Source organism: Miscanthus floridulus, chromosome 12 (genome assembly GCF_019320115.1).
Source record: "Miscanthus floridulus cultivar M001 chromosome 12, ASM1932011v1, whole genome shotgun sequence".
NCBI classification, from domain to species: Eukaryota; Viridiplantae; Streptophyta; class Magnoliopsida; order Poales; family Poaceae; genus Miscanthus; species Miscanthus floridulus.
Window position 1 is genome coordinate 50368339 of NC_089591.1, and position 17435 is coordinate 50385773.

General features: G+C 43.0%; 1 protein-coding gene across 1 annotated transcript; it reads left to right on the top strand.

Moving 5' to 3' along the window:
- The first annotated feature begins 308 nt into the window (after positions 1-308).
- On the top strand, positions 309-2431 carry LOC136498308 (uncharacterized). Its single transcript, XM_066494249.1, has 5 exons — positions 309-492; positions 575-624; positions 865-985; positions 1106-1213; positions 1722-2431. The coding sequence occupies exons 1-5, from the start codon at positions 309-311 to the stop codon at positions 2348-2350; spliced, it is 1092 nt and encodes a 363-aa protein (XP_066350346.1). The 3' UTR covers positions 2351-2431.
- The last annotated feature ends 15004 nt before the right edge of the window (positions 2432-17435 follow it).

The following is a 17435-nucleotide window of genomic DNA, read 5'->3' on the forward strand; positions in this document are numbered from 1 at the left end:
TGCCGTTTGCATTGACTCTTGAGGACAGAAGCTGGAAAGTCCGGATGATTTAATCTTGAGACTAGCCACTATGAACCAGTAAATTCTCAAATCTCTAGACAAAAAACACGCATTTGGATGACAACTTCTGAACGGAGAGTTTTGACCTTCTGGTTTTACTCAAGGCTCAAGACTTCGATAGAAGAGAATGTCCAGTCATCTGCATGTGTATATACACATCTGCGTGTTCCTTCCACCAGCCATCTCTTCTCCCCCCTTGTAAACTGCACATTGCTGTGTGCCTGTGTGCTTGCTAGCAGTGTTGACCAATGGCTAGAGCTGCACTGCTCGCCATTCCTTTGCTCCTGCTGTGCCTAGCATTGGCCGGCGGCACAGATGCTGCGAGGAAGACGGTTGGGGTGTACAAGCTCCAGAACAAGAAGGGCGACTTCTCCATCAAGGTCACCAACTGGGGAGCCACTCTCATGTCTGTCATTGTGCCTGACTCTGAAGGTATGGTTCCACTGCTTCCAGAGAAACCATTAACGTTTTGTGGCTCGTAATGTAAACAAGTAGGCATGCTTTCTTGCTGAAGGAAACCTGGCCGACGTCGTCCTTGGGTATGACAAGCTTGCACAGTATGAGGTAAATATCTCTGTTTTGACAATTATATAGGCATAGAACAGTATATAAGTGTATTTGTTCCTCTTCCTCCTGTTTTCAGCAGATGTTAATTGATGTCAAAACATTATGTATTCCTCTTGGGTTAGTTTGTCAGTTTGCGGTTGCAGTGTTGTTTATATCACGGAGTTAATCCTTTTTTATTCGAATCTCATTCTTGTTTCAGATTTTATACCACCAAGTTTTAACTGTATATATGATCAGGACGCTTCTTCCGCCTTCGGAACCGTGGTCGGACGAGTAGCCAATAGAATCGCCAACGGCAGCTTCGTACTCGATGGGAAAACCATCCGTCTGAACAAAGACGGCACCACCGTACTTCACGGTAACTAATTAATTCACCTTAGTTTTCTCAACATCATGCGTGAATTACCATGCACGCCATGTATATTTGACCGATGGTTCACTGGCTTGATCATGCTGACACCACATGTAAATAAAAAAGGTGGGCACAGAGGGTTCAACAGAGTCATCTGGACGGTGAAGGAGTACGTGCCCGGCGGTGACTCCCCATACATCACGCTATACTACCACAGTTTCGACAGGGAGCAAGGTGAAAACCAATGCGAGCCTATATAATATAACGATAATTTTGATACTAATTTCTTTCATGTGAATCTTCGTGACACGCTGACCTCGATGATATATACTAGTAGCCAGGGATGAAAACGGATCGGATATGGACGGATATCACCGATATTACATTTGTTTTTATATTTATGTTCGGATTCAGATTCGAATACGGATAGTGTCAACTATGTCGGATAGGATACGATTGGATATTGACATCATAAATATATGATTTGAGTATTCGGATACGGATACGGTATCGGATGTTGGATATCCAGACTCGGATATGGACAGATCTCAACCCCTCTAAACGAATTCGGTTTCGAATACGGTCGAAAAATATTCATACCGTTTTCATAGTTCAGCAACTCCAAGAAATAAGTCCGAAGTCCGAACTGAACAGGGTGATAGTCTGATAGTTTCAGTTCAGTTTCAGTCGTACCAATACGGCAACGAGCTGACGATGCAGCTATACTGATTTATTTTTGCAGGGTTCCCGGGGGACCTTGACGTGTACGTGACGTACGAGCTGTCCTGCGGCCCGTACGAGCTGAGAGCGCGGATGAACGCGACGGCGCTGAACAAGGCGACGCCGGTGAACCTGGCGAACCACGCGTACTGGAACCTGGCCGGCGATGGCAGCGGCGACGTCCTCGGCCACCTCATCAGGGTGTTCGCGTCGCGGTTCACGCCCGTGGACGCGTCCATGATCCCGACGGGGGAGATCGCGCCGGTCTCCGGCACGCCGTACGACCTGCGCGCGCCGACGCTCCTGGGCTCGCGCATCAAGCACGTCTCCGGCGCCGGCATGGCCGGGTTCGACATCAACTACGCGGTGGACGGCGACGGGTTTGGGTTCCGGCAGGTCGCGTACCTCCGTGACCCGGCGTCCGGTCGAGCGCTGGAGCTGTGGGCCAACCAGCCCGGGGTGCAGCTCTACACCAGCAACTGGCTCAACAACGTCAAGGGCAAGGGCGGCAGGGTGTACGGGCAGTACGGCGCGGTGTGTCTGGAGACGCAGGCCTTCCCGGACGCCGTGAACCACCCCAACTTCCCGTCGGAGATTGTGAGGCCCGGCGGGGTGTACCAGCATGACATGCTGTTCAAGTTTTCCTTCTAACGCCCTCTTTCTTTGACCAGCATATCAGATCAGCAGTCTCATGAGTGAGCTTTAGTAAATCAGCTTACCCAAAATGTAGTGTCGGTGCTATATATGATGCTCCATGCTCCTATTCCACAAAGACTTGGTATTTGAATCGAACTTAATTTGTTCTTTGTTAATTACAACAAGCAGTTTTTTTTTGTTTCATCATCTAAAAGGCTAAAAGCACTCAAGGTTTTTGTGATCCTTTGCTATATCCAACTGTATTAGGTTTTACTAGCCCATCACCCCATGTTCTAGGACCACCTAGAATTTTATGTTATATATAAACACTAAATGTTTTGTGGATCCATTAAATTAAAATTGATTATCTTTATTTTCTTTCTTTCTATTCATTTCCTAATAAAATAACCATTTATTTAGATACCCTATAATTTCTATTGGGCTGTGGTAAATTTACCAATTACTCAATGTGCATTTTCATCTTTTGTATTGCAATCTCTTTGGATTTTAATATGACTTATTAGATGAAACCTAAGATTAAATTTTATCAGCTTTTGTTGCATCTTTTTTTTTACATCTCAAACTTTATTTTAGCTTTCAACCTTTTCATCTTCTTAGTTGTATTTTTTATCCCGTATTGTTCAAACTCACTTATACATATTTTATTCAACTTCTTTTATATATTTTATTAAAAAACTAGATTCTAGGTTGTAGACTATTTCTAGTTACTGCATTGGTATATACACACACAAAGTCATCCCATATTGTTCAAATCCGGTTTTGCATTTTTTTACACACCCATGACCGGTAAAATAAAATGTCTTACAAATATACCTTCGCCTCTCGCATTTTATTCAATCTCCATGTCGGTGATGCCATGCAAACGTCCATCCTCCATCTTCATCATCAACATCATGAACAATGATCATCAACATATGTGGCCAACAACGCCACATTGATCATTTCCATAGTAATGAAGCTCCTTCATCTTCACTCCACTAAGCCACTTGATATCAACAATTATCTTCACTTGACTTGACCTTCATGTAATGATATGATCCACTTCATAACTTCACTTGGCTTTCATAGTCCATCGACCTTAGCCTTGCTTGCTCTTCACCGTTGCCTCGGTCCATCAGCGCTAAGCCCTCTACTTGAACTTCACCTCCTTGATGGTCCATCGTGTTCTAAGTCTCTAGCTTGCCCTTCACTCCTGCAACCAGTCCTTCGCAACCAAGCCTTACTTCAATCTTCACCATCTTGCCATATGAGACTACGTCAATTCCCATATTCAATAAGCTCATTCTTATCTTCACTAATTGAGCGCAACACATGTACTGCCATATCTCCTCCATGGCCTTCATGCATTGCTCAACATAGCATGTGGACTAAAGGTCTGCTCATCTCACATGAAACTCATAGTCCATCTAATTGGGACTTTCAATCTTCCTTTTTTAGTAATTGATGACAACTCTACAATGATATGGAAATTAAGAGCTTTCAAGCTAGCACTTCACCCGCAACTAAGTTGCTAACTTGGTTTGGACTTTGTAATACTTATCCAAGCATATGACAACTTGTTAAGATTTGGATAAGCACCACCAAATCTGACTTGATAGTGGTAACTCCCCATACATGTGTGTTCAAATGGTTTGGCTTCAAGTTTACACACATGCATAAACATGGAATTTGTTGGTGGGTTACCATTATTAAGTGATGTTAAGGTATACAAGATAGAAATGTATCTTTGTAGTGTGTATACCACATTGAATCCATCCTTAGCATCATGATTTGCATGGTCCGCAAACTTAAAACTGCTAGATCAATATACTTGTTAAGTGATTCACTATAGGTCTATACCGGCCATGTGGACATTTTATCCAACGTGGCATTGCCACCGTGACTATGTCCGTCACTTTGCATTATCGAGTCGACAATGACCCTATTGTTGGACGTAGAGGTCGACGTCGAGGATCTCGTGCCCGTGGTGCCCCTACCAACACAGTGGCAATGTTAAGTTGGACAAAATATCCACATGGTCGGTATGGATCTACGGTGTATCACTTTATAAGTTTAGTGATACATAAATGCATTTTTTAAGTTCATGAACTTAAATGCCATCTCTTAACAAGTTTGGAGGCAGACCCCTCATGCATTTAACTCAAAAAATATGTGAAAATATATTGTCAAATTAAAGCAAAAAACACTCTCGTTTGCCCTTGTCACACCAGGATATAGGTCATGTTTGGATGTGCTTATTGAGCATCTACTCATTAGAAAAAACCCAACACAAACCAAACATGAAAATGGTTAGTTTGGCAGGGCTTTGACTCATCCTAAAATGGTTGACTTTGGCTCCTCTTACGAAGCAGCTTCTCATTAGAAAAAACCTAACACAAACCAAACATGAAAATAGTATAGTTTGGTAGGGCTTTGACTCGTCCTAAAATGGTTTTGACTCTGGCTCCTCTTATGAAGCAGCTTCTCTGGTGAAGCTAAAACCAACATTGGCCAAAAATAGCTTAAGTGATAGTTTGGTTACAAAGGCATGTTTGACACAACTCTAGCTTTGGCTCCAGCTCCAACATCAGTTTCGACAAAGGAGCCGAATGAGCCATGCCAAACATCTCAAGAGGAGGAGCCATTTCTTGGTGCATACAAGAGAAGTCAGGGCCATTTTTTCTAGAAGTAGAAACTATAATTTGTTGTTCCTCCCTCTGACTCCGGCTCCTCCTGAGAAGCACCTAAGGAGGAGCCGTTGTGAGGAGAGGGCAAGAGAAGCTATGTTCTGGTTCCTTAGTATAAAAACCGCTCCTATTTCTTTGAACTTCTTCCAAAGAACTATTCTAGTACACCATTTAACCTAGTTTCACAATAAAAACCGCTAGGAAGTAGATAGCAGAGTCATGTTGAATAGGGCCTTAGGAGAGCTCATTCCCCAGTCGCTTCTAACTGCAAAGTGGAGAAACCTAGAAGTCGAGCGGAGGCTGATTTTCTGGCTTCTTCATCTCCAGCACCGCTGCCGATTGACCTGCCCACCCCTCCCCTCGTGACTCTTCGCACCGCCCCTCCTGCCCCACCCCGCGCAGCTCCTCCCTACGCCATCTGCTCGCCCCACCCCATGACCCATCAGCCTTTTCTTCTGGCATTTAGGCGTTCACACGGCATGTGCTGTCTCTCCATCCCCTGTGCAGCAATTGACCACTGACGTGCCAAGTGCCTAGGCCTTCGTCGCTCCCTTCGAGGCCTTCGTCGCATCCTTCGCTGGCGACGAGCATCCGCCACGCCAGGTATGCACACCCTTACTCTTTCGTTCCCATTCCTGATCCATGAAACCGGTCACCCAAACCCTAATTTAAGTTATTTGGCTATTTGTATTCGGATCTGATCTAATTACAAGTGTATACATGCCTACAAACTTTGATTTTTTGCAAAAAATTATTGGGTTTACAAGTGTACACCCATGTCCATTACTGGATCTGCCCCTGCCCTAAACCCTAATGCCAGTGTATACATGTGTTGCACCTACTAACTTCTATTCTTTGGAAAATTAGTGCCACCCATGTCCTATACTGGGTCTGCCCGTATTAACTAGTCGCAAGTTTTGCAATTTTAGGTAACATTTGTTTCCTTCTAGGCAGGTTTGGAAACTTCTTGTATGCTCCTCTGTTCGGTGCTGATTGGTGAAAATAGTTTTGGGACTCTGAGGACCTAAATTCTGTGAATCAATTGTAAAAGGTGTGGCTATTTGTACTTCCAAAGGTGTGTGAAGAAATGGAATGCAACAAGGATGAGGCCCAAAGGGCGAAGGGTATTGCAAAGAAGAAGTTTGAAGCTAGGGACTTGCAGGGTGCCAGGAAATTTGCCCTCAAGGCTCAGACACTCTTTCCTGGGCTTGAGGGCGTTGATCAAATGATCGCCACCTTTGATATCTATCTTGCTTCAGAAGGGAAGGTTGCTGGGGAGAAGGACTGGTACTCTATCCTTTCTGGTTCCCACGAATGCAGATGATGAAAAGATCAAGAAACAGTATAGGAAGTTGTTTCTTCAGTTCCACCCTGACATAAACAAGTCAGTGGGCTCTGAGGGTGCTTTCCAGATGGTCCAAGTGGCATACACGGTGCTATTGGATAGAACCAAGCGAGCCATATATGACCAAAAGAGGACAGTGCAATCAAGTAAAGCAAGCACAGTCCCTGGTGCATCCAATGGCTTCTATAATTTTGCAGCTAATGCTGCTACTGCCTCCAAGCCAACAGTAGGCAAGCAAACAGTGGTATCAGCAACACATGCCCCACATGCACCCCCACCTGCACCTTCAACTGCCACTCGTGCACCTGTGGCACAGCCTAATACATTTTGGACCTCATGCAATAAATGCAAGATGAACTATGAATACATCTTTGCTGCCCTAGTTGCCGTGAGCCATTCCTAGCAAAAGAAGTACAAAGGCCACCAACAGTTAACGCGGTGCAAGATTCAAACATCATTTTTGAAGACAGAAACAGTGGAGGCAAATGGAACATCGACTGTTGACTAAGACAGTTGATGTCTGCCTTGGTTGACCTGCCATTTTGAAGTAATCGAGCAAAAGATATTCGCCCTGTTTGCTTATGCTGAAATTTGGCTTACGCTGATGTTTATACTGAAATGTTGTGAGAGAAAAACGTTGTTCCATGGCTAAAAAGTAGCTCAAGCGAACAGGGCGATTAACATGTGCTAGTTTTATAGATTTCCTTCTACTGCTTTTGACTATCACCTTTTTTCCATAGAAGAGAAACAATGGGGCTAGTCATTCAGGAGTCAGCTGCTTAGCAGCTTCTGGTGTAATTAGCAGGCTATGGCATGAATTTTGTTGTGGTATGTTACTTGGTAACTCTAGATGTGGGTGTACTAAGCTCATGTTGCAGTTTTTATGGTCAGTGTTGACATCTGTGATCTGTCTTGTCTTGAGAGTGGATCTGTTGCCATTTTGCGAATTCAAATACTTACTGAACTCGTGCGTATTTGTTGGTTCTGTTATTTTGGAAACACCCATATGTTGTATGTGAATACTCCCTCCGTCCACATATATAGGCCCTGTTCGCTTGTCTTAAAAATAGCTTGTTTGGCTTTTTTTTTTCAGCCGGAACAGTGTTTTTCTCTCACAACAATTCAGCTGGAACAATGTTTTCAGCCAGTTTCAGACCAGCGAACGGAGCCGACCCAACTCCAAAAACACGACCAAGGAGCTCGTTAATCACTGTGCATTTCTAGGAGTCTCCCTTCGATTTCGCCACCAATTTACTGCTTACTGAACTCGTGCCCATTTGTTGGTTCTGTTATTTTGGAAATACCCGTATGTTGTATGTGAATACTCCCTCCGTCCATATATAGTAGGCGCAACTCCAAAAACACCAAGACCAAGGAGGTCGTTAATCACTGCGCATTTCTAGGAGTCTCCCTTTGATTTCGCCACCAATTTACTGCAGCACATGATTTTTCGTCATGTGCCGTTAAGCGTAGACTCGCCCGCGTCTCCCTTCGATTTCACCTCCAAATTGCTGCGGCCCACGATTTTCCATCGCGCGCCGTTAAGCAGAGACTCGCTCCCGTGTGCATTCCGTTCGGCTTCCACGCGCATGCAGATTCCTTCCGGCTTTTTGGATGGAAATCTTTTCCTCGCGCTAATTTTTTTCACGGGCATATATGCTGCATGCAGCCATGCGCAGAGGCGCCTTGTATTCGAGGACGGAAAAAAGATGGTTACGCCTACTATATGTGGACGGAGGGAGTATGTGATAAACTACTAGCATGGCTTCACTCAGTTAATTTCATAAATTCCAGCTTAATGCGGCGTACTGTGTGGCCAGTTTGTGCTCTCCCTTTTTTTAGGTGCAGCTTGTTCTCGTTTTTTACAGCTTGTATTGTCTCTTTTGGAAGGAAAACGTCTTGCTATTCTTTTGGTCCTCTTTCCTCAGTTTCTGTCTTCAGAAATGTTCCATAAAAGTAGACTAAGTAAACTTCAAGCAATTTGCAGGAGCAAGCATGGACATGTAGCTCACTGACCACTGCATATGAGTGTATGACCTTCTCAAGCTCATGAAGGTACTAGAAATCAGAGCATTTCTGTCATGTTTGCTTTAGTTGTGCATCTTACTCTCAAACCCTACAAATTTAATGGATGTCTTCATTCATCAGTCATTGCTGTAATCACAGCGCGGCAGTAAACATTCATCTCAGCCTTTAGTCCTGCACCTGCCTTCCTCCCCCCCCCCCCCCCCCCCCCCCCCCTTTTTTGATAAAGGAAGCTTTTATTAAAACCTCAGAAGCAATAAAATCGAATTGATACAAAGTAAAGAGGACAACTTCCGGCCTCTGCCTAACATGAGGCACACAGCTAAAGAAAGAGAAGAAACCTGGCACATTCTAGTGACTATCAATTCGTAAACTAGACCGCCACCCATGTGCCTGGGAGAAAAAAATCCTTGGCCACCTGCGTCAACTGTTGTGATACTGCTACAACTGTATCCTGCAAATCCGGCTTTTTTAGGATAACCCAAGTACGTAGCCAGTGGATAACCAAATAGATAACCTACACAGGAGAAACAAATATCATTCCTGCTGAGCCAAATAGACCAACAAGTCGCAGCTCCTCCTAGCAAGAGTAAAAGCTTGACATCTTTGTTGACACCTCTTAGCCAGCCATTGAACATATGACATATACTGTGGGGTTTTAAAAGACCTGTCGCAACATGAATAAAAGACCAAATTGAACAAGCAAACCGACAGTCAAAGAACAAGTGCTTAATTGTCTCTTCTTTGTGACAAAAGCAACAAGTTTTACTACCTTGCCAATTACGCTTTACTTGGTTATCCTTTGTCAATATAACTCCTCGTCTTAGGTACCATAGGAAATTTTTTATTTTTAGTGGAGCTTTCACTTTCCAAATGAGTTTGTTAATGTTTGGGGGTATCAGTATGTAATAACACTTGATAGTGTGACTTCACCGAGAATTTTCCATTTGGATTTAAATTCTAGTGAAACTCATCTTGTTAATGGGCCAACTCTATATTAGCAATATAGGGCAACAAATTGTTCCACGCTACTAATTTGGGACCAATGAGGTCTCTTCGCCAAGATAGGTTTGGTGAAGGACAAGAAAGAACCTCCGCAATGGTGACGTGTTTAGGTCTAGCAATGTTGTAAAGACACGGGTACTGTTTCTGTAAAGACGAATTCCCTAGCCATTTGTCTTCCCAAAAATGTACCTGTGTTCCGTCTTTTACAATGAAGGATCCAAAGCAGAAAAAGTCTCGCTTCACCTTCGTAAGACTAGACCAGAAATATGAATCACCATTTTCAATTCCACTTGTATTAATGGTTTCGAGCCTAAATATTTATTGCGGAATAATTGCTGCCAAATCCCCTGTGTGGTAAGTAACTTGAACAACCATTTACTAAGTAGAGCAATATTTTTAATATGCAGATCATGAATTCCAAGACCTTCTTGGTCTTTGGGCTGACATAATATGTTCCATTTAGCTAAACGATATTTCTTTTTTTGCTCATCTCCTTGCCAGTAAAATCTAGACCGGAAATAATCCAATTTCTTTTGGACTCCCTTTCGGCAAGGCGAAGAAGGACATCATATACATTGGTAGGCTGCTAAGCACTAAATTTATCAATGTTAAGTGTCCCCCAATTGAAAGATGTTTTCCTTTCCAACTACCCAGTCGCCTCTCAAAACGTTCATCAACCTTCCTCTACTCAGCGTTCCTAAGCTTCCTAAAATGTATAGGAATTCCCAAATACCGAATTGGAAAATCACTAGACTTACAACCAAAAAGTTCGACAGACTGATCAAGGTGGTCTTGGGCATTTCCGAAACAGAACAATTCACTCTTATGAAAATTGATTTTTAAACCTGATACTTGCTCAAAGGCACTAAGCAGCAACTTCATGTTTCATGCTTTCTCAAGGTCATGATCCATAAAAAGAATTGTATCGTCAGCGTATTGTAGAATAGATAATCCACCATCGATGAGATGAGGCACTAGTCCACTAATCTACTGCCTACTTTGGCCCTATTTATAAGAATAGCTAGCATATCTGCTACAATGTTAAAAAGCAATGGGGATAAAGGATCGCCCTATCAAGGCCTCTCCTAGTTTGAAAGAATGCCCAACATCGCCATTAACATTAATTGCTACACTCCCACCCAAAATGAAAGTTTTAACCCAATTTATCCACTTGGGAGAAAACCCTTTCATTCGTGGTGCTTGAAAGAGAAAGGGCCATTTAACTTTATCATACGCCTTTTCAAAATCTATCTTGAGGACTACCCTACTTAGTTTCTTTCGATGCAACTCATGAACAGTCTCATGCAAGATGACAACACCCTCTAGAATGTTTCGTCCACGCATAAACGTTGTTTGAGTTGGACTAATAACATGGTCTACCACTGAATTTAGCCTATTGACTGAAACTTTTGTGAAAATTTTGAAGCTTGTATTAAGCAGGCAGATCCAGTCGATATTGTTGAATCACGTTCGCTTCTTGGACTTTTGGGATAAGGGTAATTACCCCAACGTTCAAACTAAAAAGCGGTAAATCCCCTGCATATAGGTCATGAAACATTTGCATTAGATCCCCTTTTATGGTATTCTAGAATTTTTGATAAAATTCAGCTGGAAAACCATCTGGATCAGGTGCTTTATTATGTTCCATATCAAAAATCGCTTCTTGCACTTCTTGCTCGGTAAAGGATGCGGTTAGAACGTCATTCTCAGTCTGTGTAACCTGAGGAATATCGAAGATCCTGTCCTCCTCCAGAGTAAAGGAACTAACCTCAGGTTCTCCTAAAAGTTCCTTATAAAACCTAGTGATATAGGCTTTTAGGTCTGTCTGACCCTCAACAATGCCATTTGCATGGTCAAGGGAAATTTTCTTTTTTCCGATGTTTACCATTGACGACCATTTGAAAGTATCTAGTGTTGTTATCTCCCAAAAGGACATCTTTTACCTTTGCCCTCTGATAGTACTTGATTTCCTCTTGTCTAAGTAATTTGGTCAGTTGATCCCGAGATTGAGCAAGATTTTCTTGTTCAGGTTCAATCAAATCCCTAGCCTCCGCAGCAATGTCTAGGTCATTAATTATTGAAGTTCGACCTTTCTTTGCTTATAAACTCCATTAAAATGGGAAGCCCATCCACATAAGTGTCTCCACAAGGCACTGCACTTATTGTTCCAACGTTGGACTGAATTCCTATCTTTCACCGACCTATTCCAGATCTCAATAACTCGATCATTGAAATCCTCATGGGTGAACAAACTTAATTCAAGTTTGAACTATTTTCCATTCCCCTTAAAGGTCGGTGTTCCCGTATCTAATAGTAGGGGTGTGTGGTCCGACACCCCCCTTATCCAAGGCCTGTAGCGAGACTAAAGGATACTTAAACTCCTATTCAGTTGACATAAGAGCCCTATCGAATCTCTCGTATGTGGGTTTAGGTAGTGAATTGGCCCAAGTAAATTGTTGTCCCGTTAAATCAATTTCTCGAAGATCAAAACTATCAATAACAGCATTGAACAGGAAAGGCCAACGGTCAACGTATCTATCATTATTTTTATCTTTGCTAGATCTCAAAATATTAAAATCTCCACCAATTAATGTGGGTAAAGGATTTTGTTGGCATGCTCTAACTAGTTCAGCTAAAAAGGATGATTTAAAATCGTCCTGGGCTAGACCATAGACTGCCATAAGGATCCATTTGAAATTATCTACCTTGTTGAATAAATAGAATTTAAAATAGAATTCCCCTTCTACAATCAAGGAAAGGTGTAGCATTTCTATGTTGACTCCAAGAAGGATTCCACCAGATCTACCACGAGGTGGAAGATAATGCCAAACGAAATCCACACCTCTCGAGAGTCGTGCCAAATTCGTCTTTGACATGTCTTGTTTCTCTATTTCCATGATAGTAATGAAATCTGGACTATGGTCCTTTACTACCTCTGAAATATATCGGAATTTAGCTAGGTCCGATAAACCTCTGCTATTCCAAAAGAAACCTTTCATTGGTAAACTAGGTTATGATCCTTTTCCGGATCTTACGTTTTCTCGAGGTAGATTTTGATTTTTGGACAGTGACCTTCAGATCACATAATTTTGTGTCTGGGTCCACGTCCTCAAAATCCACCTCCGACACATCCTTGATCAAATGAACGAGCAGGTCATCATCTACAACGGCCTCGTCATCACTAGCATCAAGAATCAATGGTTTAGTAACACCCGCATTCATATCTCCTTTTTTTATTGTTTTGTGGGTGGTGTTACAATCGTTCTATCAACTTCTATTTTTTTAAAGCATTGATAGACAAAGTACACTCTGCACTACTATTACCTAATTTATAGCCTAAGTTACTGAGATTTTTAACTAAAAGGACCTAGGATGCTGCCTAGAGGGGGGTGAATAGGCGTTTCTGAAAATTAAAACCTTTAAATGCGGAAACAATTAGTAAAGGGAGTTTCCAAATTGGAAACTCCAAATAAGAGTAATACCACCCCTCACAAGTTAGCCACACAGTGTACAAGGTATAAAAAATATATCTAGAAGCTACAACCTTGCAACACAAAGTTAGAACCGCGAATAAATATTTTCAGCACAGAGCTCTAATACCGGACGTGTTCGGTATGCACGGTTTCTGCAGAACAGCCTCGAACTTGCTCCTTTCGATTTCTATCTTCAAACCAAACTGCAGGTACCTACAAGAGATATCAATATACACAGAGAACCTGTACAAGAGCTGGAGCAACACAAATATCGAATGAAATGCAAATTGATACATGATATTCGTTTTACCGAAGTTTGGACTCGTTCGAGTCCTACTCTTCGTTGAGGGGGCTGCGGGCGACCCAGCGAAGGTCAGCCCTAGAGGGTACCACGAAGGTCACTCTAGCCAGAGTCTTTTCCAACTCCTTTTCCTCCTTCCACTAAATGATTCCGAGGCGGCGGAATCGACCGTTACAAACTTTCTGTGGCACACCACAATCTCTCGGGTGCTCTCCGGCGACGCCTAACCGTCTAGGACTGAAGAGTCCAAGAGTAACAAATGCGAATCACAAGATTGACAATATGCACAAGTGCTCAAGTGGTGTCTTGCTCTCTTTTTCAAATTCTCTCTTAACCCACAAATGGATTTTGTAATTTGTATCACACACTCACTAAGAGAGGGTTTAGGAGAGTTGGTAAGGCTCAAAAACGTGTGAGTATGTCAGCAGAATCAGCAGCCTCCAAAGGTGGAGGCTTGGGGGTATTTATAGCCCCCTTGAAAAACTAGCCATTTTATAGCCGTTGTCATACCGGACACGTCCGGTATGACTTACACTGTGCCAATGGTAACTAAGTTACAATGAAGTTGTGAGGCGTCGGAACTCCCAATGAATGCTAGGACTCCCGACCCTCAGCAATTTTGAAAAACATGTAATTGAGTTAAAGTATGTGAGGTGTCGGAACTCCTGACACATCCCAAAACTCTCGACCGTCGGAACTCCCGACTTACGTCGGAACTCCCGACCCTTAAGACTTTTGAAAACTAGCCGTTGGCTTCTGGTCAGGAATACCGGACACGTCCGGTATGACCAGGATAGTGAACCCTTCAAGTCAGTTAAAGTGCGAGACGTCAGAACTCCCGACCCTTGTCGGGACTCCCAACTTACGTCGGAACTCCCGACGAACCAACCCGAGAACAATAATTTTGTTGCTGCTGGGCAAATACCGGACACGTCCGGTATTGCCAGACCAGCAAAAATAAAGTTAGCTCTTTTGTCGCTCAAATACTTAAAACTCACATGGGTTGGCTTGAGCACTTATGAAACATTATCTATCAACATGATGCATCCCTCTTAATAGTACGGCATACCTATTAAACTCAAGTTAAGAGGAAAAATGAATTTATACCACTTGAGTTGATCTATTTGGAATTGATGCCATCTCTTTTAATCTTCATCAAGTAAGGGTGCTAACATGTTGATATTGATCTTTTCACTTGAGCATAGCCATCTTGAGCATGTGACTTGATTTCATTCATCAAACTTGAATAATCCCAAATATATCAAGTCACTTCCATCAAACACTCCAATAGTGATTTGATCCTCCACATAAACATGAACATCATAGCTTGATTAGTACCTCAACTAAATGCAAGTACTTCCTTCTTCAGCCTAGCTAGGTTCTTCGGCCGCCAAGCCGTCGCTTGCCCTTCACCCTTGCTTAGTACCTCGAAGTCTTTCCTTGCTATTTTCACCATCTCAAGCCATCAAGTCACATTTTGTGTTGAATCATGCATTCATGTATTATTATCTTTTTCATTTCAATTTAGCAAGCTTCAAATATAAGATCAATCCATATGCAATCCCTTACGTCTCATTAATTAATTCTTACAAGCTTGCTTTCACATAGTACATGGAAATCCCACAATAATTAAGCCTTTGCATGAATTCCATTTGCATTGTTGTCTTATGCTTGAACTAGATTGTTTATACAACAACACATCATTTTGGCTTTCATTAAGTACCTGTGAGATAACCTATTACCTGTCCACACTTAGCAAACAGGTTAGTCCTTTAATCACGTTGTCATTCAATCATCCAAAACCCACTAAAGGGCTAGATGCACTTTCAATCTCCCCCTTTTTGGTGATTGATGACAACTTGATTAAAGCTTACAAAATGATATAAATATTTAAACTTTTAGGTTCAATGATTTATGAGAGGCTCCCCCTTAATATGTGCTTATGATTAGAATTCATAAAATGACCTCAAATGTCAATTGCACATACTAAAACATATAGGAGACTCCCCCTAAATCATTGCATCCGTGGGGTGCATGTGTGTGTGACAAAGTGAAACCGTGATGCATATGACAAGATATATCACACAAGAATAAATATAAAGGCATCACATCAAATATTTTCATTCTAGCATGTATAGTCCTTATGAAAATAAATATGACACATGTAATTCACACATAGCACTCATTACACATTTTCTCAAGTCCAGAAACCACTGATATATAAATAAAGATCATGTCTCAAGAGATACATAGATAAAGCATAAGTGAATCTCATCTCTCACATGATACAAACCATCTCAAACTGAAGATACATCAATGAAGCTCAAGAAACGAAAACTACAGCCTACAGTACATATCTTCAGGTACAAAGATAAGCAAATAAAACTATCATGAAGCTTTAATCAGTCTCTCTCCCTTTATCATCCATCACCACAAAGGTCCAACAATGACAAACTAAGGACAAAAGGGGCTGCAAGCTGTATCTGATCTCTGGCATCACTCATCATCATCTCTACCAGCATCCTCATCATCTGAGCGTGAAACACCGTCTGGACGAGAACCACCCGCACCAGATGGGTCATAGCCACCAGACCCATAGTAGCCACCACCACCTGTCAGGTCACTCCACCAATCTATAGCATAGTCATCTGCAGTGCTGGGACATGGCTGAGAGTGAGTAGGCACACGAGCCTAAAGTGGTAGAGTGTCAGGGTGCTCTGGTGCCTACTGCTGCTGCTGCTACTGTCGCTGAATGAACTCAACATACTCTCTATCATATCTGGCCTGCTGCTGCTCCTCAGTCTCAAGCTCACTTGCTGCCTCATCTGATATTGGAGACCTAGGAGGCTCAAGCTCAAGCCTAGAAGCAATTTGCTTCAAGGTTTGAGTATCCTTCCTCCTAGCCTCCCTCTCCTTCTACTGCCAGATCTGGATGTCCCGGCACATCCCAAATATGGAGCTAAAAAGCCTACGGATAGGCGAGGGAGGACTGCCATGGTGTGAAGTAGAGCGTGAAGGAGCACGTGGTGGAGGTGAAGCTCCTACTGGTGCACCACTCTTAGGTGCATCTGCCTCTGGTGCTGCTGCTGCTCCTCCTGGTCCTGCTAGAGGTAACCATGTCTCAGGCAGATCTGCAACAATCTTCAGGGCCTTGTGAATCTTATCATACTCGGATGTGTGCCCTGTCACCTGCTCAATCATATACATGATATAAGGAGCAAAACCATAGCCCTTGATGGGCCTCTCTCCCACACTACTGATCTCGGACCAAATAAAGTCAAACACGCTGAAGGGCCGAGCATCAGGTGCCATCCTATGGAGTAGGTTTCTAGAATAATCTGCAATGTTGCCCTTGTCTCCACCCTTGCAGTCAATAGTCTTCCTGAACATCCTGTCTAGGTATCTGTAGGTAGGGTGAAGACCTAGAACCTTCCCCACTGCTCCTCTCTCACCACCAGGAGGATACATATATGTGAGCTGCTCAGGAGGTAACACCTGCTCGATGTGGATCCTGTCCCTCTGGAGGTCATCCTCTGAAAAGCCAAGGTGAGCGGCGAAAACATCATAGTCAACACTGTACCACTGGCCCTCAAGCATCCAGTGCATCCGCCTCTCATCCTCCTCAATGAATAGAGTAGCATAGAACCGAGCTACTACCTCTGTGTTCTAGTTATGCTGGAACTCCATGATCTCATAAACCCCAGTGCACTGGCAAATAGCAATAGCATGATCAACTGAGACCTTCTGCAACTCTCTAATGTACTCCCAGTCAATCCACTAAGACCTGGCAATCACTGGGTTCCTGGTGAGAATCACACTGGAGTAGAAGTCTAGGTGAAAAGCTGTCTGGAAGCGGTGATCATACTGAATCTTAGGTAAGCCTCTCGGATCAACCCTTCACTCATCTCTAGCTTTTCTGGTCATACCCTTTCCCCTGAAGTCAACTCTAGGAACATAAGAGGGCACATTGGGCAAACATGTCTCAAGGAGACCATAATGCATCCCTTGACCAGGCTGGTGCTGAACTGGAGGAATTGGCTCCTCCTCCTCAATCTCCCGCTCCTCATCTGAGCTATCACCATCTGATCCTCTGCGAGTGCTCTTCCTCTTTCTTTCTTCTCTGGACTCCACTCTAAACTCATCAGTGTCAGAAGAAGAGCTCCTGGACCCCTCTGCATACTAAGCTGCTGCACTAGAGGTAGCCTTGGTAGACCTCCTGCTGGTCGGCTTGAATGTAGGATGCATTTCCTGTCTTGTCTTCTTG

What these genes read in the sequence shown, in the direction of transcription:
- LOC136498308 (XM_066494249.1), top strand. Translation starts at nt 309, where the DNA reads ATGGCTAGAGCTGCACTGCTCGCCATTCCTTTGCTCCTGCTGTGCCTA. An exon ending in CATTGTGCCTGACTCTGAAG is followed by an intron (nt 493 to 574) that starts GTATGGTTCCAC and finishes TTCTTGCTGAAG; the next exon opens with GAAACCTGGCCGACGTCGTC. An exon ending in ACAAGCTTGCACAGTATGAG is followed by an intron (nt 625 to 864) that starts GTAAATATCTCT and finishes ATATATGATCAG; the next exon opens with GACGCTTCTTCCGCCTTCGG.